The sequence below is a fragment of the Thyridium curvatum genome (assembly GCF_004353045.1).
Source record: "Thyridium curvatum strain D216 chromosome Unknown NODE_16_length_530760_cov_82.129700, whole genome shotgun sequence".
Taxonomy (NCBI): Eukaryota; Fungi; Ascomycota; class Sordariomycetes; order Thyridiales; family Thyridiaceae; genus Thyridium; species Thyridium curvatum.
Window position 1 is genome coordinate 208,994 of NW_022156771.1, and position 22,819 is coordinate 231,812.

Below are 22,819 nucleotides of genomic sequence, written 5' to 3' on the forward strand. Positions count from 1 at the left end.
GATACCGATCCTGCACTCTTTTTCCTAGCGACTCTTCTTTCCAGTTTCTACTTTGTCTAGACTCTGGTCTTTTTTTTCTTCAACAATATGCCTGCTCAAGAGCAAAGCCGTCTGCCGATTCAAAGAGACCCTTTTTTGACACGTACCAGTCTGGATTTGCGCCAGAGAATCCTCACAAACACGGGGCCATCTCACTCCAGGCGCCATGCGGATGGCGGGGCGGTCAGCTTCCCAGGTCGGGAGCAATGCGCTTGAGCCGTCGTATTCACAGCTGGAGCAGTCGCATACATGCAGTGGATAGGGACTTGCTCTCTGAACAACTCACGGTCTGGCCTATTCTTTTGTGATTCACGCTCTGGTCATATATTGCAACACAGGAGGTATCCAATGAATCACTGCAGTTGAATAGCGGTCAAAGCTCAAAACGTGTGAGCACCTGGCCCGAAAGGCTCGTGAGAGAACTTATTTATCATACAGGTCGTCGCCGGCCGGTTCCTTGAAATCTCGTCTTTTCCCTCGGGCAGAAAGATACCACCAACATCACCACCAACCCCCGGGCTACTTGTCGATAAATCTTGTGTGTGGTCGTCATTGCTGTTATCGTCATCGTCGTTGTCGTCGTTATAGCAGGATGTTCTCCGTCATATGCGTGTGAATGCGCTAAAACAAATAAAGGACCCATCGCTCGGGCCTTGTGTGGGTGGCACCAAGATTGACACGGGATCGCACGCAGATCACTCTCCCTCAGAACCCGGAAGATCACGCTCATTTGTTATGCGCCCACTTCATGAGCCATTGGATCACGGCTTCGAGATTCGTCTCCTCTTTGGCGCTGATGCCATAGCAGCACACCTCGCGATGCCCGATATTCTTGAGATCCATTGCATCGATGAGCTCGTCCATCGTGACCTTGTTGGGCAGGTCCGACTTGTTGCCCAGCACGAGCAGAGGTATGCCTTCGAGGGACTGTCGCTCCATCAGCGAGTGCAGCTCGTCCCGCGCCGTCGCCAGCAGGTCGATGTCGGCGATGTCAACAACGAAGACAATGGCGTCCACGCCGCGAGCATATCTCTCCCACATCGGCCGGAATCGAGGCTGGCCGCCCAGGTCCCAGCACTTGAGGGTGACGTGCCCTCGCTGGACTCGTTTCATGTTGAATCCGACGGTCGGAATCGTGCTAAATGAGACCCGCATTAGCTTTCCAGTCTTTCCCACTTGTTTTAGAGTTGCGCTCAACAGATGACAGCCTCAGCCCCGGCGTTGCCAGGAAGTGTTTGATCGACGTCGAGGGGGTTGGAAGCGGTGATCTTGACTTACTCGACCGTGAATTCGCCGCCCTGCACAAGAGAATCTTGCCATCAGCCAAACAAGGACGTGGAGAAAAGGAGAGGAGGACGATCGCAGACTTACAGACAGCACTCTGAGTAGCGACGTCTTGCCGGCGTTCTGCAGTCCAAGCATCGTGACATCGAGCTCGGTTGCCCTACCCGTTTGTGTTAGTCGGAGAATCGCACACAGTCGTATGGCAGACTGCCTTCGCCAGGCGCTCGAGCGAGGGGCACTCATGCAACCCTGGCGAATGCGCGCGCCCGTCCCGAGATCTACCTACCAGAACGTCCTGAGCAACCAGTCGTATACCTTTCGAAATATCCCGGCCATGGCGGTGGGATATGTTTGCGGATTGAATGCAGTGCTCAAAGACGAGACTCCAAAGAGTCCCTCCCGCAGGGTAGGTCGAGCGTAGCACGCGAAGTAAACCGCGCTCCTTTCGCAAAGGGGAACGAGAAGACGGTGAAGGATAAAAGGTGTGGGGTATCAACCGGGCTTAAGTGTTGGCGCTCAGACACCGTCGCGTGAAGGCGACCAAAGGCTGGGAGATCACGGCTGCGAGGTATTGTCTTTGACAAGAAACACGAGCTTGCGCTGGAGATGATGACTATTGCCCGAGCTCTGCGCGCGATCACTGAGCGTAGCGCCGATGGTCGACGACTCAAGCCTAGGCGCAGAAGGTAGGTAGGTGACGACGGAGGGACAAGGTCGAGCCCCACCTCCGAATAGTTTGAAGTACAGGTGACTCGGCGCTCTCTGCTCGGCAAAGGCGTCCCCAGAAGTTCCTTTCTTCCCTGGGACAGAAGAGAGCAGCGGCTAGAAACAGACCTTTTCTTCGGTTGCACCAATCCCGTGGAGCTGAGAGTACCGTGGGCAGCTAGGAAGAAGAAAATCTAAAATGATCATCGACAAAAGAGGCGTCTGATAGCGGCGACAGGGGGGGGGTCCGGAACGTGACGGTCGTAACGTCAGTGCTCAAGATTGGGGGAGCGGCTGACCTGCCAGCGCGAGAGCGGGCAGGCAGACAGTGTTGTACTTTATGCGCAGAGGCACCGAGCAGCCAGGGGTCCAATCTTCCCTGACGCGATGCGACGAGGTGGGAAAGGTAAGAAGAGGGAGAGTCTGGCGAGTGTTGGCGCTATGGATGCTGGGATGCTGCAGGATGGATCCGGAAGACGCCTTTTAGTTATGCCTGGAACTGAGCACCTGCTTGTTATGCCGGCAATGCTGCAGATAGACGCTGCAGTTCACGCGGGTGTTGGTTGCCTCCAGTAAAACACACAAAAAGTGAACCAAAGCTCTGCGCCTTGCGCTGTCGCATCCAGATAGGATACGGAGCAAGCTCCAAGAGAGCCTTCTTTAAATACTTTTGAAGTAACGAAGCAGCAGCCCGTTCCTTTCTTGTTTACCGGTAGGGATTATTGATGCGGAAGTGTGGACGGTGAGGGAGTGGTCTTTTCTGGCCTTGGCCGCAAACAAGACGGCCACCAACAGCGGGGTCAACGGGTTCCAGGGACTGACAGGGTGATCAGCGCGAGATGGGTTCGAGCACCCCGGCACGGGTTGACCTCATCACCCGGCGATAGCTGTGTGGGAATGGGGGGGTGGGGGATGCAAACAATATCAGTGAGCTTAAAGCAAGGTATACAAGCGCCCGGGAGAAGCGGCGGGCAAATAGACAAGATGTTTCGGCAAGACTGAGGGAGCCGGCCCAAGAAGAGAGCAAGATTCAAGAAAGGAAAGAGGATGATGGGATGGTGGATAGCGCGAGAGAGAGAGAGAGAAGATTGAGCGAGTCCACAAGGGTGCAAGTGTCGTTTATGGGGGCCGCCGGCCGAGAGGGTCGCGCGAGTGAGCAGATGTTGTTGCGTGGGATGGCGGAGAGACGGGTCAGACGGCTGCGGTCAGGTATGCTCGTGTTAGAGAGGTAGCCCGAACCTGTGTCCCCGTATCGTCTGTCTGTCCTACGTGCTCTGGATGTCAAAGATGGAGAGAGGGAAGCAGTTCAGAACAGTCCAAGGTCGGCAGGGCAAGCTAGCAGCATGTTGTTGCACCCTAGGTACCTTAGCTACCTAGGTACCTTATATTCGAGAATGTAGAACCAGACGGGCTTAGATTGGGCTCCAAGTGCTGCAACCGCCTCCGTCTGGCCCGTAACAGTACCCGACTTGACTTGACGACAGGACGGTTGGCCCGAAAGACAGCCTTCTAGCCTTCTAGGGCAAGTTGTTAAGGCCGGAGTTGGGGCCTGAGGTCTGGCTTTTCGTCACATTTCAGGAATTACTGGGCAGCAGACCCTGTCTGCTTGAATCGAAAAGAAGACATCACACAGACATGACTGGCATCAAGCTTGGGCTGAGCTCGGTTTGTCATGCTACGGCCCGCGGCCATCCGGCTCTCTCTTGGAGAGACCTCCAACTATAACTACCTTACCTATCTACATCGATAACAGCTCCCGTGGAGTGCTCAGGTACCTCCCACCATGATAGTAGAGGTTGGAGTGGCCCAATGGCCCCAATGGCTGGCGGTCTTTCTGGGCTCCCGCTTGCAAAGCTCGGTGAGATTTTGGCCCTTGACGAGGCCCGCGATCCGAAGCTCCTCCAAACATCTTGTGCCCTCAGATGGGCTATGGCGCCAACCAATGTTGATGGGCAAGTTCCTAGCCCGAATTTGGTTTCTTTCCCTACCCTGACCACCCGCCGCCGTTGGATGCACGACAGAACTCTCTTGACCGAGCTGCCTCCCACACACCTCGTTTCAAGTAACCCGCGACCACTTAGCGCCTGTTTCCTTACAGGGCGGGAGTGCAAGCTTGAAACGGGCCTCTTAGAGGCCAGGTATCACGGCCAGCCTGCAGCTCCCTGCGTGAACCGTTGTGACCCACGGAGGAGGCCAAGAGCAAGAGAGAGAGAGAGTTTGAGAGGACTTACATGGCCCCAGCTCTCATCACGGCGCAAGCACACCCCACCTCATTGGCTTCTCGGAGCGATGCGGCGGGAAGCCCCACCTGCCCCCGGTATCAGTGACTATCAATCTCATGTGACCCTTATCGCCCAGCAGCGATTGGCTTTTGCCCCCAGATCCATCGCCCGCGCATAATTTTTTTTCTGTGATAAAGAATTGGCTGCGATAGCCTCATACACTCTCAAAGTGCTGGCCCTCAAGACCCTCTCGGCCACAAAGACAAAATTTCCCCCGTACTGTCTCTGGCCAAACCCTACCTCGCCCCCCTTCTCAATTCAACTCCTGGGAGCACATGGTATTTCGGCTACTGTGAGCGATGTGAGCGCCCTACGATACTACCCAGTGCGCCTCAATTGCCATCTAGCTAACATGGTTCCTCTAGCACCTTAAACGCTCACCATGGCTCCCTCCAAAGAGCCCACGAGCACGAAATGGGACCATGAGTACCACACGCTCCGAAGGGAGAAGCTGTTTCAGAACCCTCCCACAGATCGCACGGCCTATCCTCTCCTTCAACTTGCTGTGAACCCCCACATCGAATCTTTCAACGCCCTCTTCCGACCAGACCGCCGGTCAGGCCCCAATGCCAAATCTCTCCTCGCCCACGCCCTCGCCGATATCGGCACCAAAACCTATTTTGACACCGAGGCAAACAAGTTGACGATCCGATACAAGGATGTATCGTTGCAGAGGTCAACCGTGCCCCCGACAAACAAGTTCGCACGTACCCGAGAAATCTTTCCCGCCGAGTGCAGAGAACGACATGTCACGTATCGCGGCAAGCTTTCTGCGACTTTCGAGTATCAGATTAACGATGGCGAACCTCAAGAGTTTACGCGCGACCTCGGACAGGTCCCTATCATGATCAAGGTAAGCGACCGACCGGATGGACGTGCCGTGCCATATGGACTTCTACTAACGTTCCCAGTCCAACAAATGCCATCTGGAGGGTAACTCGCCAGCACTACTTGTGGAGAGAAAGGAAGAGTCAGAAGAGCTTGGTGGCTACTTCATCGTCAATGGTATCGAGAAGATCATTCGACTGCTACTTATGAACCGACGAAACTTCCCGCTCGCTATCAACCGGCCGAGTTTCCAAAACCGCGGAGCTTCCTACACTCCCTACGGTATCATCATGCGATCAGTCAGGCCCGATGAGACGTCTCAAACCAATGTCTTGCATTACTTGAAGGACGGCAACATCACCTTCCGCTTCTCCTGGAGAAAGAACGAGTATCTCATCCCTGTGGTGATGATCTTGAAGGCCCTCATCGAGACAAACGACCGAGAAATTTTCGAGGGACTGGTTGGTCCACCTGGATCCAAGGGTATCGAGAATACCTTCTTGACAGATCGGGTCGAAATGTTGTTGCGCACATACCACAACTACAGCCTGTTCAGCAAGTCGCAGACTCGTGCCTATCTTGGCGAGAAGTTCCGAGTTGTGATGGGAGTACCGGAAACCATGTCGCATTATGACGTGGGCACTGAGTTCCTCCGAAGAATCGTTCTGGTGCATCTAGGAAACGTTGATGTCACTGAGGAGCAGGATGCGGACAAGTTCAATATGCTCCTGTTCATGATCCGGAAGCTGTACGCCCTTGTCGCTGGTGACTGCACCGTCGATAACCCCGATGCTGTGCAGAACCAGGAAATTCTTCTTGGCGGTTTCCTCTACGGCCAGATTCTCAAGGAAAAGCTTGATGAATTCCTCTCAACCAGTGTGCGGCTCACATTGCGAGATTATTTCAGGAGAAACTCAGCCAACATCTTCACCTCCGAGCCGTTCCAGAAAGACTTTCCCGTCGCGATCTTCAGGAGGGCGAACGAAAATGTCGGAAACGCACTGGAGTATTTCCTCTCAACGGGTAATCTACAAAGTCCGTCTGGGCTAGACCTACAACAGACCTCGGGTTTCACGGTCGTGGCAGAAAAGCTCAACTTCTTGCGCTTCATCAGCCATTTCCGCATGGTACATCGTGGTAGTTTCTTCGCCCAATTGAAGACCACGACCGTCCGAAAGCTTCTTCCCGAGTCCTGGGGCTTCCTGTGCCCCGTTCACACGCCTGACGGTGCTCCCTGCGGTCTGCTGAACCACCTTGCGCACAAGTGCAAGATTCTTACCGAAGCCTCTGACGCTTCCGCGGTGCCCCAGCTTGCTGCAGAGCTTGGCATCGTTCAAAGCTCATCTGCTGCTACGGACGAGAGCGTTGTGGTCATGCTCGATGGCAAGATCATCGGCTGGTCCACACCTACCGAATCCAAGCGCATCGCAGACACCTTGCGCCACTGGAAAGTTGACGGCTCGCACCCAGTGCCCCTCAATCTTGAGATTGGATATGTGCCTCCTTCCAACGGCGGTTCTTACCCTGGTATCTACATGTCCTCTGCCCCCGCAAGGATGGTCAGGCCGGTGAAGTATCTGCCTTTGGAGAAGGAAGACTTCGTCGGCCCCTACGAGCAGCCGTACATGTCTATCGCCTGCACGGAGCCAGAAATTGTGTCTGGCCTGTCCAGCCACGTCGAGTTCGACCCCACCAACATTCTTTCTATCCTGGCCAACATGACTCCCTTCTCAGACTTCAACCAGTCCCCTCGAAACATGTATCAGTGTCAAATGGGTAAACAAACCATGGGTACTCCTGGAACCGCTATCCGTTACCGGACAGACAACAAGATGTATCGTCTTCAGACTGGTCAAACTCCAATTGTCCGTGCTCCGTTGCACAACGACTACGGTTTCGACAATTTCCCCAACGGAACAAACTGCGTCGTTGCAGTCATCTCGTACACTGGTTATGACATGGACGACGCTATGATCATCAACAAATCCGCTCACGAACGAGGCTTCGGTCACGGTACGATTTACAAGACGAAGAAGATTAGTCTGAAGGATGACTCGAGAACACGCTCATCTAAGAGTGCGAGCAAGCTCTTTGGTTTTGCACCCACTGGCGCGATCAAGGCACAGCATCGGGAGGTTCTGGACGAGGACGGTCTTCCCTATGTCGGACGCATGGTAGAACCTGGCGATATCATCTGTGCTTGGCATACAGTGTCGGCCGATTATAATGGTTCGCTGATTAACCGTGACGGTATTACCCATTTTGAAAAGTACAAGGATGAAGAGACTGCCTTTATCGAGGAAGTCAGGGTCATTGGCAGTGAGACTGGCAGCGAACCGGCGCAGACGATCTCCATCAAGTTCCGCATTCCGCGTGCGCCTGTCATCGGCGACAAGTTCTCGTCTCGGCACGGTCAAAAGGGTGTATGCTCGCAAAAATGGCCTGCCACCGACATGCCTTTCTCAGAGTCCGGTATACAGCCCGATGTTATCATCAACCCCCACGCTTTCCCGTCTCGAATGACCATCGGTATGTTTGTCGAGTCGCTGGCTGGAAAGGCGGGCGCTCTTCACGGCCTGGCCCAGGACTCTACTCCCTTCAAGTTCGACGAGCACAACACGGCGGCCGATTACTTTGGCCACCAGCTCATGAAGGCTGGTTACAACTACCACGGTAATGAGCCAATGTACTCGGGTATCACAGGCGAGGAACTTGCAGCGGATATCTACGTCGGTGTGGTTTACTATCAGCGTCTCAGACACATGGTGAACGACAAGTACCAAGTACGAACGACTGGCCCGATCGTGCCGACCACGGGTCAGCCAATCAAGGGAAGGAAACGTGGTGGCGGTATCCGTGTCGGTGAGATGGAGCGCGATGCCTTGCTTGCTCACGGCACAGCATTCCTCCTCCAAGACCGTCTGCTCAACTGCTCGGACTATTCTCGCAGCTGGATCTGTCGGACATGCGGGTCTTTCCTGTCTGTCCAGCCGACCGTCTCGCCCTTTGTCGGCAAGAGGAAAGCCATCAACACCGTGCGGTGCAGGAACTGCGCGAAGCGGTTGGATCAGATCGAGGATCTGGACGTGTCGCGATTGGACGGCGAGATCTGGGAGGATGGGCAGGGCGTACAGTGGATCGGTGGCACAAACACCACCATTGTCGTGGTGCCGGGAGCTCTCAAGTTCTTGGACGTGGAGCTCGCAGCTATGGGTGTGAAGCTCAAGTACAGGGTCGATCCCAAGGATGCCCCGCGGAAAGGGCCGCTCAAGCAGGCCGCGTTCGACGGCGTCAATGTGGAGAAGGTCAAGAGGATAGAGCCTCCGGCGCAAAACGGTTCGGTTTAATGTTATGCATATATCATGGAGTCTCAGTACGTTAGGTAAATTAGGTCGAAACCATGCTGGCTTTTTAGCATCTAGGCGAGGGTACTCATTGACTATTGACTGATGCATGGGCTGTGACACGATAATTTTAGCCCTCTGGATCCCTTATCCTCGGAAAACATGTCGGATTCTGCATCTACGGGTGAATCATGGTCGCACGGGGCGATGAGAGTCCGGGATTTTCGTTGGCTGGCGCACCACTGGGGAAACACGAACAAGTCGGGCTGGTTGCTCATGATCCAGGGGTAAGTGTGAAGTGCGAAGAATACATGCAGCCTGCCGCCGGCGGGGCCGTGAAGGAGGATGTTCATCTTCTTCCTGGTGCACCTAGAAGATGCGCACTTACGTACTCTCGTCGTTTGTGGCGTCCGTCTTGCAGCACGGGACGGTCTGGGATGCGCAGTCTACATCGGCGAGCTCCCTCGTATACGGAGTAGAGAGAGGCTCGGGGTGCGGTGTATGCAAGGAGAGGGTGCCGATGGGCCGGGCGGGAAGGTTGCAGGAGTTGAGATTTCTTTTTATGCCCTGCAACCTCAGCTGGGGGAGGCGGCAATCGCGATCCGTGTGGCTTCCGTGCTGCACGAGTACGAGGGCATGTTTTCTTTTTGTCCTGCAGAAACTGATTCCTGTCCGTGGGGACAATGGCAATTGCACCCAACCACGCCTTTTGTACGTGCTGGCCGCCTCTTTTGGTATATGGCTTCTGTGGCTCTTGTGTCATGGGAAGATCACCAGATTTCCACCTGCGATCCAGCCACTTTGTTGTCCCGGAGAGGCGCTTTCTGCCATGATGTTGCCAGTCATGGTCTTTTCTTTCCAGCATATATATGTTCTTCTTATAGCAGATCCCTGTCCCACATTCTAAATGAGTCCTCTACACCTACTCTTTGCGACCATCTGTGACCCTATTGTGTGGTTTCCAGACGCTCGTTATTTCCGCCGATTCCACCCCGATATCTCTAAACCTCGAGAAATTGCTTGTTACATGAGGTAGCACCTCTTTCCGGACTGTCGTTCTTAGTTTGTGACGATCTTCGGGACCATCCTGTCGCGCTCTTTCCTTCTCCTTGTACTCTTTCAACCCACGACAAGTCAAGTCAGTCTACCAGGAGGAGGTGGGCTCATCCCAAACCTGTCACTCTACTGTCAAATATCCCTCTCGGATTCCAGAGCACCGCCATAGGCATCCCGTTGCCTGAGACGCCATGTTACTATCCAATCTTGGGCGCGTTCTCATCCCGGCGCTGTTGTTCCTCGTGCACCACGCCGCGAGCCAGGCTTACGACTATGGCTTTGATCTCAGCAAGCTGGCCAGTCGACAGGCCACGTCCTCCCCTTTCGTCGTCAAGGGTCTGCCTCCGGTCAAGGGCAACATCCCCGTCCGTCAAGAGATCAGACAACTGCAGAAGAGCCCTGAAAAGTGGACCTTGTACATCCTCGGCCTCAGCATGATGCAGTATATGGACCAGTCAGATCAGCTATCGTGGTACCAGATTGCAGGTCCGTGGTTCCTTGATGCCCTGCTATGGTCCATAGTTGAATTGCAGGTCAATATGGAGGAACTTGAGCCTGACTGCAAGTCTATCTAGGTATCCACGGTGTCCCTTTCCAGGACTGGGATGGAGTCAATCCGACTCCTGGCAATGAGATGAGCGGCTATTGCACACATATCTCTGTCCTTTTCCCTACCTGGCATCGGCCTTACCTTGCCCTCTATGAGGTATGCTTGACTACTCACTGAGCGTTGTATGTGCAGTCATCTTGACAACTGACCTTTTATCGCAGCAAGTACTGTACAGCTTAATCCAGCAGATTGCCTCCTACTACGAAGGAGACGAGCTCACTCTCTACCAGAATGCGGCAGCCAACTTCAGGATACCTTACTTCGACTGGGCGACTCTTCCACCTGCCGGAGAGAGCTTGCTACCCTTTAGTGTCGGTGGCAGCGCAACAGTCAACGCGTCCGGCCCCAACGGAGTCCAGACGATAGCCAACCCTCTCTACACATATCAGTTCAAGCCTCTCAACTCGACGGCCTTCATCCAAGCACCGGTAGGCCCGCTTCTATCTTGTGGAAATCCACACACTGACTTGGGCATAATACAGTATAATCAATGGCTTACGACGGTACGAGCACCGACCAGTGACAATGGGACAGCCAAGTCGAACGACACAAAGATTGCCCTTGCTCTCGATCGAAACTTCCCCTCTTTTCAGCAACGCTTGTATAACCTTTTCTCAAACTACGGCAACTATTCAACCTTTAGCAACGAAGGCTGGATCCCAGAGGGGCAGGAGAACCATTATGATTCGATCGAGTCGCTTCACGACACTATCCACACGCTCACAGGCCTGGGAGGACACATGGCATGGATCCCATTCTCGTCTTTTGATCCGATCTTCTTCCTACACCACACGATGGTGGATAGGGTGTTTGCCATGTGGCAGGTTCTATATCCGACTTCTTGGATTACCCCGACGCCGGCTGCAACAAACTCGTACACTACCAGTGAGGGCCAGATACAAGATGCGCAGACACCGCTTACACCCTTCTACGCCAATACTGATGGGACGTTTTGGACATCGGATGCTGTCAGAGACACCCATGTGTTTGGATACAGCTACCCAGAAATCGCCGGGTTGAACCACGCGCTTCAGAGGCCGAATGCCAGGGCCCAAGCTAGGGTTAGAGCAGCTATCAACCGACTATACGGTGGTTCGAGTCCCGCGAGCCTGGCCATTGGCAGTGCGCGCAAACGAGACACCAACGGCCGAGTACTCCCTGCCGATCCTAGGAGTGCTCGAAAGTACCCAGTATACCAGCCTTCGAAACTCGAAGGGCGGTCATGGATGGGATCGCCGTCTTCACCGCGACTCCCCCCAGCGGGCAAGATCATAACAGACAACAAGTATCGCGAGTGGACAGCAAACATACGTGTAATCAAGCAGGCGCTCGAGGGCCCATTCTTCATTCACCTCTTCTTTGGTGACCCCGTCTCACCCAACCCCCAGGCTTGGGCCTTTGGGCCAAACCTTGCCGGGACTCTGAGTGTGTTTGCCTCTCCGCCCATGCCGGGTATGCAGATGGGCGGCAAAGTTACCTCGGGAACAGTGCCCCTGACGTCGGAGCTGATGAAGAAAGTGACCGAAGGAGAGATTGATTCGCTGCATCCCGAGGTAATAGAACCTTACTTGAAGGCCAATCTCAAGCTTCGGGTTGTCAAAACGGATGGGGCGGTTGTCGATCCGGCCACCGTCCAAGGGCTGAAGATTGGCATTGTGAGCTCCGAAGTCAAGGCCCCGGCGAGTGACGAGGAGCTCCCGAGTTGGGAGGGGCAGACGGTGCACTTTGATCTCATATGAGAAGATGTGTAAAGGCGGGTGACATATGGCTGGGGGGACTAATGACTTATTCTTCTTTCAGACTCTTTTGTGTTGCTTAAAAGGTGGTGGGCGGCTGTTCTGGTAATCTTTTTTGTTGATGATGCTGTTCGAGGTTAGAGGTAGATTATGGACTCAATGATAATGTACGCACCGGAAGCTGTTATGCCCTCGTGATTGTGATTGAAAAACCAGAGCTAGGTACCCTGAAAGTGAGCAGGACTCTGATTTCCCTACCTCCCGAGTGCAGTGAGAATAAACCCTGCAGTGCAACGAGGATCTTCCAGTCAATTTGACTTGACTACCAGTGGCTGATCGGTGATGGCCTTCTTGTGAGAGGCAGTGTCTTTGGCAATATTTCTCCACCAAGAAGGTTGGACTTGCGGATCAATATGGGTTTCATAGAGACTCTAATGGTTTGAGAATCATCCTTTGGTTTGCCTTTCACTATGAATAGTAAACCGAAGTGTTAGACCGAGACCAGTCTCGCCTGACTTGCAGAGCTGACAGGCAGTTACGACCCTATGTTTCGCCTTTGATCTGTGATTGGGCTGGCTGACAGATTGCCCCCAAAATGTCACGGCGAGTACGGCCGAAGAGTTACATGCACCACCATCTCCCCTCAGCCTGATGGGTGACAATGGGAAGTCTGCCTTGCGCCACGAGGTTGCAATGCTTGGGGGGTTGCAGCCTTGTCGTGTGTGCATGCCCCTTTCCAGGCCCCTTTTTTTTGTTACTTTTCTCCCTTGTTTTTTTCCTTTGCTTTTCTTCTCTCTTTTTCTCTATCTTTTTTCTTTCTTTTTCTTTTCTTTTTTGCGCCATGTATTTCATACCCTACGTAGAACCGCAGGGTCTGGGAACCCTTTCACAGTCTGCCAATGGATCCCCTTTCGGCATTTGGAGCAGCGGCAACGAGTATCCAGCTCTTCATTGGGGCGGGCAAGGGCGTCCTGTCGCTTGCAGCGCTCGTGAGGAAGATAGAGGGCCTGCCAGAGAGCCTGCATAGCCGGCTCAGGCACGTCGAGCGCGAGTTGGCGTCTCTCAACGACTTGCTGGGTGCGGACGGGCCGAACCACATTCACTTTTCGGCTCAGCACTATGCGCGCATTTCCGTGCCTGCTACCGAGTCGCGAAAGGCAGTGGAAGAGCTCGTGGGCCTCCTCCAGCCACTCACGCGAGGTGTGGAACGGGCCGAGGGGAAGAGAAAAGCGGTTGTCCGAATCTGGAGGTCTCTCTTGACGGTACAGAAGGAGGCCGAGTTGACCTCAAAACTGCAATTAGTTGAGAGACTCAACGGCAGTCTACTGAGGGAACTTCAGCTGTGCGCGCTGGACTTGCAAGCGTCATCTCGGTGGGTGTTTGGTTATACGGAACCGGTCTTAGTCACTCCCCAAGATACCATTCGCTAACTAAGCCAGGGATCGAATTCTTTCTGCGATACAAAGTTGCGTGGAAGAGATACGTGATAGTCGAGAGTCTATCGATGAGCTGAAACAACGAGCAGACCTAACTCAGCACGAGATCTTGACTCTAATGGACAATCGTACATTGGTCATCAATCAAATTCTGCAGGTGATCGGGAGCAACTTCCATGACGCCCATGTACCCCCGAATGGGTTTTCACAATCAACAAAAGCTCGCGTTAACAATGTCGTTCTCGAACTTCAAGAAAGTCGGGTGGAGGCAAGCAATCAAGCCGCCGAGATAGTAGCAAGCGTCCAAACAGGACAACACCAGGAATCCAAACAGTGCAATGAGATCAAGGGCATATCTCAGAGCAAAGATGTCCTTGAGGCCATCGGGGTCTTGCTCAACTCTAAGATGGCGTTGAAGTACCAGCATTCAGCACAGCCTGCCCAGGTGCGGCAGCCTCAAGAAACAATGCTCAGCATTGATACTCAGTCTGCCACTGCAACACTTACACAGCTCAGTTTTAGTCACGCCGCCGGAGGACGAGTTGGTGCCCAAGGCCAGCCTCCTATCAGGTGCCTTTGTGGAACGAGAAAGGACCGCGCCCGTTGGTTCTTTGGGCGATTTCGCCTGCGTGTCCAGGCAAGCGCATCACGGATCTGTCCTCTCCATGGCCAGGCCAGCCTATGTTCGATCGAGGTAAAGCTCTCTCCCCTCCTCAACGGAGTTTTGCAAGTCACATGTGGCATTTTGAGCGGCAAGACCGGCTGGGAGGTGGCGCCTCCTCTCCATTTCCGTGCCTATGTCGATCGACTTGGAAATCCCTTGTTCAGGGCGTTTGATAAGTTCGCGACGATAGGCATGGGCGGTCACTATTGGATATGGAATGATCACTATCAGGACATGGTTTTCAGGTGTTTCCATAACGACAGCCCCGAAGGAATGGCGGCCGTGAAAATCGGACTGGCAAAGCTTATCGAGAGTCTTCAAGACGCGGCCACCACTGGCCAAATCTGTGGCCGCGAGATCAGCTCAGATGGATCAACGCTCCTGATGGTAAGTTGACCCCTGAACATTTCCTGCTCTCGGGCCACTCGGGACTGACTGGTGCCTTCAGGAGATCATGCACCTGGTAACGGATCTTGGCCCCGTGATGACAAGCGCTTGCATAGAAGAGATACTGCATCTTTTGGATTTTGCCTCCTTTCTGGGTGCTAACGCTGACACGGAGGTTGCACGGCCGGATTCTGCTGTGCAGAGTCACAAATTTGTTTCCACGGCGTTGTCGCCAACTCAGTACCTTTTTTGTTCGAAACTTGACGCTACAGTTTGTAGAGATAGTCCACAGGACTGCATGTCATTCAGGCAGATTATATCGCGCCTCAGTACCGGCCTCGAGCCTCTTCAAGATGTTCCACTTTTCAACTTTTGCGATCTGACGATACGGTCTGATGGTGATGCGTATTGGCAGCGACTAACACAGCTCACCAAAGGCTGTCCGGTGATAGCTGATGGCTCGTTGCTGCTCTTTGCCCCTATATTGAAGATTTGGGGAGCTCTGACTTGTTATCCGCTAGCCCTGGATTGCTCTGATTTGTGCAGAGCTGGCTTGAAGCGCTCCTTGCAAGGCCTCGCAAAGTTTTACCATCAAGTCCACGATGCTGGGTCTATTGGAGAAGCCGGGATCCTTCCGATCCACTGTGCTCTTGGTTGGAAGGAAGGACTGCAGTTCTACATAGAGCGAGGATGCGATGTCACCGACACCTTGTCACTTGCCTGCCGTGTCGGCGATGAAGCGTCTGTTTCAGTCTTGCTCTCTGCCAACAATATCTTCGATGGGCATTACTACAACTTCTTTCAGGCATCTTTGAAACGCCGAGACATCTTCGCTATGCTTGCCAAGGAGCTTTGGCGACGCTTCGAGCTTCGCAGACAAGACACGTCGGGTGACTGCCGGCTGAGGTCCGAGCCTCCGTGGCCTCACTGCCCCATAGGTCTCTATGGCCGAGCGGGACTGACACCACGCCTCGACCTGGGCGGTCAAAAGCTACGGCCCCATGAGTGTCATCGGATCCTGATCGAGGCTGGGTTCAACGATGTCGAGCGTCGTTGCGTCCATCGAAGAACCCCTCTAGCGGAGTTCTGTGACCTGACTGTCACTCCCCTCGATAGAACTGGGCGGTGCCTGGACGACGAACCGGCTGAGTGGTATTCTACAATGGAGCTGTTTCTCAAGCATGGCGGCAACGCCTGGTTCCGAGGTCCGGCGCCGCCACAATCATCAACCCACTGGCCGCATCTGAGTTTCTACGTGGCTATCATTGCCGAGAGGTGCGGGATGCAAGACGTCCCAAAGCTTGTCATCGACGCCTGTGCACATGACGGGCTCCCCACCGATACTTGCGACTGCTTCTGCTCGGAAGGGGGCTGCATACCGCCGCATCTAATCTGGCACAACATGCTGACGCGGATAGGTCAGGAGAAGACCCAGGGGCCGTCCCGCAAGTACACAGCTCATTCGCAACGCTCCCTGAAATGCCTGAGGGACTGGGTTAAAAGGTGCGTGCGGTCGAGGCGGATGAAGGACCGGTGCTACAGAGCGGTGTGTCAGCTCGAGTTGTTCAACCGTCTCGGCATGCGGCACACCTGCTGTCTCCGCCGCCTACAAGCCACCGCTTTCTGTTTTGAGGAGCACACACAGGCTGGCGAACTCAAAGAGCTACAGTCCGAGGACAGGCCTGCTCGGGGCCAGCTGAAACGGCTCCTGCGGTTCTACGACCTGGCAAGGAAACAGCTCTTCGATTGGCCGGCGGAATGCTTCTGGTCAGCCTGGTTCGCCGTGGTGGACAAGATACTTCCTCCTCTGACCACCACAGAAACTGCAGCGGCAGCTTTGTATCGTCTCGAAGACGAAGATGGAGAAGTTGTGGGCGTTCGACACCATCAACGGAAGCACATGCTCGAAAAGATGGGCTGCACTGCTTCAGAGGCCCTGGCTTCGCGGCAGGACCGATGGAAGCATATCCTCAAGACGATGGGCTACGCCAACGAAGACTTCAAAGACATCATAACGGCCCACTTTGGCGAAATCCTGATGAGAGCGAGGGCCTCCAGTCGTCAGAGGGCTAGATGGAGACGCTTCAGGCTGATGGCCAGCCCGAAATACCTGCATAGAGGAAGTCGGCGGAATCTAACAGAGATAGTGTTCTGAGGGGAACCAGGGTAATAGCTCATAGGGGAGGAGGCAAAGGCCCCTGAAGACATGGGCTTGAGTTTAACACAGAGCTATATCAATTCTTCGGCGAAGATTGCAGTCTATTTCTTGTCGAAGCCCCCCTTGTAGTGTCAATCAGCTCTATGACGACAGATTCGACCTGGTTTGAGTTGAGAAGCCGTTGTTCATTCATCGGGTAGACTCAAACAACCTCCTAACATGCTCTCAACTCCCAATATCAATCAACGAATGATTACAAATTTCCAGGCTATGTGCTCCTTTCTCCGGTTCTTGCAAGCAACCCGAAAAACGATTGGTATATAGGATAATGCAAAGAACGAAACAACACAGAGCTAGATAGAGCGAGATCATGCTATCAACAGTCTCTCCCCTGGGGAAAAAAATCAACAGCCCCTTTTTTTTTCGTTGCGCTCCATGATGATGATCGTGAGAACAGAAAAAGAAAAACAAAAGACAACGCTCTCTATGCAGATCAGTCTATACGCCAATAGTGCTCGATCTTCTTGCGTACCCTCATGCCCACTCTCCTTTCTGTCTCTACCGGCTCCTTCAAAGACATTCCGGCTCCCACACACACGCATACAGCCACACGGACAGACGTCCGGGGCGGCAGTTCCGACTCCCAACCTCACGACACCTCCATCAGGCCCCCCCTAGAACCCAAAGATCCCCTTCTTCTTCTTCTCCTTGCCCCCGTCCATCCCCTGCAAGATATCATCAAAAGTGCTACCCCCGCCGCCGCCCGTCTCCCCGCCGACGCCAGCGCCCACCGTCGCCGACGGCGCGAGCCTACTACTACCGCCGCCCAGCGGGCCCGCAACCGAGTCGCCCCGCGGGTGCGAAGAAGCCGACCCGGCCGCCACGTACTGCAGGTTGCCCGTCGACGAAGGGCGCGGCAGGCCGCCGCCGCCGCCGGGCGCCACGGGCGCGCTGAAGACGCGCGAGGACCGGTCCAGCGGCTGCTGCGGCGGGAAGTCGACGGGCTCGAGGCCGATGGCGATGCTCGACGGGCGGTACGCCGAGGTGCGGGCCGGCGAGCGGCCCCGGAGGGCCATCTGCGGCTGCAGGCCGGGCGGCGGGGAGGGCCCCGCGACGGGCGGCGTCGGCGGCGGGCCCGACATGGACGACGACGACGACATCGACGCCGGGTCCATGTCCTGGAAGGTGGCGTGCGGGGGCTCGAGCGGCGAGAGCTCCGGCGGCGGCAGGCCGGGGGGCGCACCCGGCAGCGGGCCGCCCGAGGGGCTCGTCCGCTGCTGCTGCTGCTGCTGCTGGTCCGCGGCGTACTCCTCCCAGCTCTTGGCGGCCAGCCAGCAGTGGGAGCGGTGGTACGTCGCCTCGACCGAGAACATGACGACGTCGGCCGACAGCTCGACGATGCTGGCCCCGCCGGCGACCTCGTACCACATCTTGCGCACCTCGCCCGCGTCCTCGAGCCAGGGCAGGTTGCCCTGCGGCGGCTCGCAGAGGAAGTACTCCACCCCTTCCGTGTACTGCAGCCCCGGCGCGTCGACGACGAGCATGGGCAGGGACTGCAGGACGACGTAGAGGAAGAGCCAGTAGCCGATGCGCTGCTCCGACAGCTCCTGCTCCGAGGAGCCCCGGGCGGCCTTCTGCTCAAACTCCTTGAAGCTGTCGAGGAAGGGCGTCTTGACGGCGTCGGCGTCGAGGTTGTACGACTTGATGAGGATGAGCTGCAGCTCGTGCGGCTGGATGCTGCGGTCGAAGCGCTGCTGCTCCTTGGGCGGCATGTCCGGGTACGTCTCGCGGATGGTGGTCATGGTGGGGATCTTGGGCGTGTCGAAGGGGATGGGCGGCAGGACGGGCGGGGACGAGTGGTCGAACTCGCCGAGGATCTTGCGCAGGGCCAGGATGGTCGTGTCGGTCGTGTCCTGCAGGTCCTCGGGCTCCTGGTCGATGACGCGGGGCGTCAGGGACTCGCGGTCGACGAGCAGGTCGTACAGCGAGCAGAGGTCCGAGTACAGCGCCTTGAGGACCTGCCTGTTGAGCCCGCTCTCCGAGAACGGGTTCTTCTTGCTGCTGGCCTTGGGCGGCCAGTTGCCGAACGAGGTCTTGTAGTACTTTAGGATGAAGCTGCGCATGTCGCCGAAGGCGGTCCTCCACTTGTTGAAGCGGATGTTCCTGTACTCGGCCGTGGAGGTCGAGCTGGCGGTGCCGGCGAAGATGCCGGGGAAGTCAAACGACTCCAGCCGGATGTTGACATTGTGCTGGCGGTTGAGCAGGTCGATATGCGCCCGCTCGAGGCGTTGCCTCGTGTTGAGAGATACCCGGTGGAAGAGTGGTGACTTGATGTCTAGAATGGCAGTGTACTTGCCGACCGCGTGCGCGAAGGCTTCGTTGTAGAGCGTCCATGACTTCATCTGCTCGCCGAGCACCAGAGCCTCTATCGTCTTCTCGCGGCTATGTCTGACGTCAGCGAGGCCGAGCTGGTCAACATAAAAGCCGAAGCTCAGATCAACCGCCTCTCCAAACGACGACCCATCAGCACTGCTGAAGTCGAACTCTCGCAGTAGCGAAGCGATCTGGAAAAACGCAGAGAATTTGTTGCCGTGCATAGTAGTGCCGACCAGGGGCTGGCCGGTGAGGAAGGCGAAGAGGTTGCGGATGGCGACCACCCGCTCGAGGTCCTGCATCGGAGGCTGGTTCGATGCCGCCAACTGCCCGTTGCTGGCTGACATGTTCGGGATGAACAGACGCGTTTCGCCCTCGCCGGGGACCGGTGGTGAGGCAACCCGTGTTGCGTCGGCCACCGACAGGCTGTCCCGGCCGCCGAAACTCCTGGCCCTGCTTCTAGCACTGACAGGAGACGACATCTCTGCCTGGATCAGCTCGTTGAAGACTCGAGAGTGGCCGACAATCCAAGAAGGGACCTTGAACGATGCGCCGCGGCCGCTCTCTTTCGGGTAGAGGTAGACATATACAGTGCCGGACTCGTTCCACAGCTCCGGGACCTGCACAAGACTGTTAGCACAAGGGGAAGATTTAGTGCCGGGCAGAGACAACACTCACCTTTTCACCGTTGGTGAGGAGATTGAGGTTGTACTCGGCGTTGCTTTCGGGAGACATGACCCAGGCAGCAGCAGTGCCGTTGGCGGACTGCCCAAAGTCGTGCGAGTTTGACCTCGACCTTGAGCCGGGGAGGAAGGACCTGCGAATCTTGCCCCGATCAGGCGCCGGGCTGTGCCCGCCGTCGCTCGAGTTCTTGGAGGCTTCTCGCGGTTCCGGGGCGTGGCCGACCCCTAGAAGGCTGTTCCGGTTGCTGGCAGGCCGGGCTGAACTGCTCCTCCCACGTGGTTCGGGCGAGTTCGAGGTCCTCCGGCGCGGTTGCAGGCGCGCGTGGTGATCCGACTCTTTCCGCTTGTGGTCACCGTGAAAGGTGCCACTCTGTGCCCTCTGCCTCGTCTTGTGCAGTACGGAAGGGGATTCTTGCGTCTGCTGTGGAACGGAGTTCCCAGACGGTGTAGCATCGTGTTTGGCCGGGACAGGAGGGGGCCCGTATGGGGGTGGTAGTACGGGAACGTCGTGCGTTCCGGCGGTAGCACGGAGCATGTTGTCTGGCTCGGCCACGGCGGAAGAGGTGTCTAGAGTTAGGCCTGGTTGGAAATTCTGCTTCGCGGGAGGGGCCTGGGAGTTTACAGGCCGCGGGGGAGGAGGGGGAGGGAGGTCGGGGGCAGCGAGGCCCAATCCGATCGGCGCCTGGTCGATGTTGGGCAGGAGGGAGGCGTTATGAGAGAAGGAGGCGGGGTGGGCGTGGTCGCTGGGCGATGCATTGGCGGACGAACCGACGGGCTTCCTGCTGATCGATCGCGAGGCGGCGAGTGGCACGGGTGGAGGTATATCTGCTCGTTCAGAGGTGTTGAGCATGGGTATAAGAGAGGCGAGAACCTGCAGGGTGGATTTCCGCCTCTTCCTGGCAGCCCCGGGCACTGGCTCCGGGGCAGCGGTGTCTTTTGAGAGGACCGTCGTCGACGAACTGATCGACCCGGTCTCGCCTGCGGCGTCATCTGGCGCGGCATTGGCGACTATGGAAGGGATGGAGCCATGGTGGTGCGCTGCCTCTGCCTTTGCCTCGTGGGCGGGCATTGTCGAGTCTTGGCCGCGCGAGGAGCTCATGGTGGTGGTTGCATCGGCGCTGACATGCGTCATGGTGTCCTCCAACTAGAGGAGGAGGCAGTATGGAGGGATAGGATAGGGAGAGGGTCTGAATATTGGGCTTGGGACTGGGTAGGGTAGGCCGGGGTATGAGGAGGGAGTGAGGCTCGTTCACTGCGTCCACTTACTGGAAGCCATTCTGTTCCCCGAGGAGCTGGAGCTGGTCAGAGGCATGTACAATATGTACAACAGTGTGCACTACTGTATGTGCTAGCGTTGCCTCTCTCGTCTCCCGCAGGTCTCCAGTCCTGTCCTCCACTGTCTTGTTCTCGCTCGCGGTCCCCGTAGTGCTCCGCTGGTCTGCGTGCGTAGGTGCGCGCGAGCCGGGATTCAGGGGTCTCGTAGACGGGCTGTGGAGCTTCCTTTTTTTGTGCAACGTGCTCTGCGGGAGTAACTAGTGCTGTGGACAGTGGGCGGTCGATTCGTCTCAGGCGTCGTGGACCCAGAAGGCTAGAACGGAGCGGAGGAGGAGCTGGCAAAAGGAGGCTGCGCCAGGATGGCTGTGTTTCTGAATAGCTCGGTCTTGGGCCGTTGGACTGGATTCCAAGCTGGAGCCAAGTGGACCCTGTGCGGCGTTTGGTGAGTGTGTGTGAGATGACGTTTTGTGGAGTATAACTACAAGTACCTAGGTAGGTAATTGGGTTGACTGGAATAGGTAAACAGGGTTGCCTGGGTAAACGAGGAGACGAATGGCAGATCTCCCAATAGGCATCGGCATGCAACCCGAGCCCGAGATGCAGGGTGTGCGGCCGCCAACAAAACGATTGTTCGAAAGAAGAGGAATGCTCGTCAGCTGGCATAGCACACACAGACTGCAACAAACAACGGAAATCACGCAACCGTTTCCAGAGGACGAAACGCGAGAGCTGAACTGCCGAGGGCCTGTTGGGAAACCAAGATTTGTTGGTGGGTTTGCGGGTGTGGCTTGCTTGGCAGATCGACAGCCATTCACTCATTCATTCATTCATTGCAAAAAGAATGTGCAGCTTGCCTTCGGAAGCCTTGAATCCTGCCCAGGCTGCACAATGAATGAATGAAATTCAAGTCACGGTATTCAGGACACATGCAGGTTGGGGTTACATAACGTACTTACGTAGAACCTAGGAAGGGCTTGTCCATGTCCCTCAGCTACATACCTAACCACTGCTAACTCACTGACTACCTAACTACTACTGCCTGTCACTTGTCGATGTCACTTGTCACTTGTCGCTGTCATTGACATTGCCATTGTCACACGTACTTATGCGTTGGTTTCCTTCCAAAATCTACTGCAAACTAGCCTGTTCGTGTCGGCAGCTCGGGACCCTCGGATCGGCCAAGTCGAACCCGGTTTACAAACGCAGCATAGCGGCAGAATAAAGGGGTTTTGTGTGTTTCTCGCCGCCGGGCTCGCCTCTGCCACTCCGTCAGTGTGTCTCACTCGCTCGAGAAACGGGCGCCACTGGTGCTAACTAAGGTAGGTAGCTATTTTTACCACTTTTGGCCACCCGACAGAACGGAACCCCGGTCTTACGCGGCAACGGCCTTTACCCGGCCCTCCATGCTGAGAGGCTCTAGTGTGCCAGACCTGAGACACGGACGCACAGCTAATCTGCACACGTTTTACAGCTACCTACGTTTTACAGAGCTAGGTAACTTTCCTAGCCTTGCTCACCGTCCGTTTCTCGGTGAGTTGAGGTGACGTGGTGCACCGACTTACACTAGCAACCTGCGCGCTGGCTTTCCGAGCCGAGCAAAGCCACGTCTCGGCCGGAATTGCTTCTTCGGAGCCTCACTGCAACAACATAAAAGCGTTTCTTGAAGGATTTTTGTCTTCGCAAACCGTTGGTGGATCCTGCGATCGTGTCCTGCCGCATCATCCTCTGGTGCGCAACATCGCCGATACATGAGATAGATGTATTACACGCATGGCAGAGGGAATGGGCGCGGACGTTCAAACGTGGACCACTCAGATGCTGGCCAGGTCTCTGCACCGCAATCGAAGCGCCATTGGGGGGGGGGGGAAACGCCCCGAAGGATGCAGCTCCTGCAAGAGTCCAAGACGTCATGCAGTCGTGCGGCCAACAAAAAAAGAGGGCAAAAAGTCAGAAGGCAAA

General features: G+C 55.7%; 5 protein-coding genes across 5 annotated transcripts; 3 read left to right on the forward strand and 2 right to left on the reverse strand.

The window, feature by feature from the left end:
• Positions 1–765: 765 nt before the first annotated feature.
• Positions 766–1,659, reverse strand: E0L32_003620 (uncharacterized protein; the record flags this gene model as incomplete). Its single annotated transcript, XM_031137941.1, has 4 exons — positions 766–1,177; positions 1,318–1,337; positions 1,411–1,483; positions 1,610–1,659. 4 exons carry the CDS (start codon positions 1,657–1,659, stop codon positions 766–768), a joined length of 555 nt encoding a protein of 184 aa, XP_030998390.1.
• A 3,033-nt stretch (positions 1,660–4,692) lies between these two features.
• E0L32_003621 (uncharacterized protein) lies at positions 4,693–8,485 on the forward strand (the record flags this gene model as incomplete). Its single annotated transcript, XM_031137942.1, has 2 exons — positions 4,693–5,163; positions 5,222–8,485. The coding sequence occupies 2 exons, from the start codon at positions 4,693–4,695 to the stop codon at positions 8,483–8,485; spliced, it is 3,735 nt and encodes a 1,244-aa protein (XP_030998391.1).
• A 1,244-nt stretch (positions 8,486–9,729) lies between these two features.
• On the forward strand, positions 9,730–11,887 carry E0L32_003622 (uncharacterized protein; the record flags this gene model as incomplete). The annotated part of the gene is made up of 4 exons (XM_031137943.1): positions 9,730–10,024; positions 10,114–10,244; positions 10,310–10,576; positions 10,631–11,887. 4 exons carry the CDS (start codon positions 9,730–9,732, stop codon positions 11,885–11,887), a joined length of 1,950 nt encoding a protein of 649 aa, XP_030998392.1.
• An 896-nt stretch (positions 11,888–12,783) lies between these two features.
• On the forward strand, positions 12,784–16,526 carry E0L32_003623 (uncharacterized protein; the record flags this gene model as incomplete). Its single annotated transcript, XM_031137944.1, has 3 exons — positions 12,784–13,256; positions 13,324–14,371; positions 14,433–16,526. 3 exons carry the CDS (start codon positions 12,784–12,786, stop codon positions 16,524–16,526), a joined length of 3,615 nt encoding a protein of 1,204 aa, XP_030998393.1.
• A 677-nt stretch (positions 16,527–17,203) lies between these two features.
• Positions 17,204–20,684, reverse strand: E0L32_003624 (uncharacterized protein; the record flags this gene model as incomplete). Its single annotated transcript, XM_031137945.1, has 2 exons — positions 17,204–19,522; positions 19,581–20,684. The coding sequence occupies 2 exons, from the start codon at positions 20,682–20,684 to the stop codon at positions 17,204–17,206; spliced, it is 3,423 nt and encodes a 1,140-aa protein (XP_030998394.1).
• Positions 20,685–22,819: the final 2,135 nt, after the last annotated feature.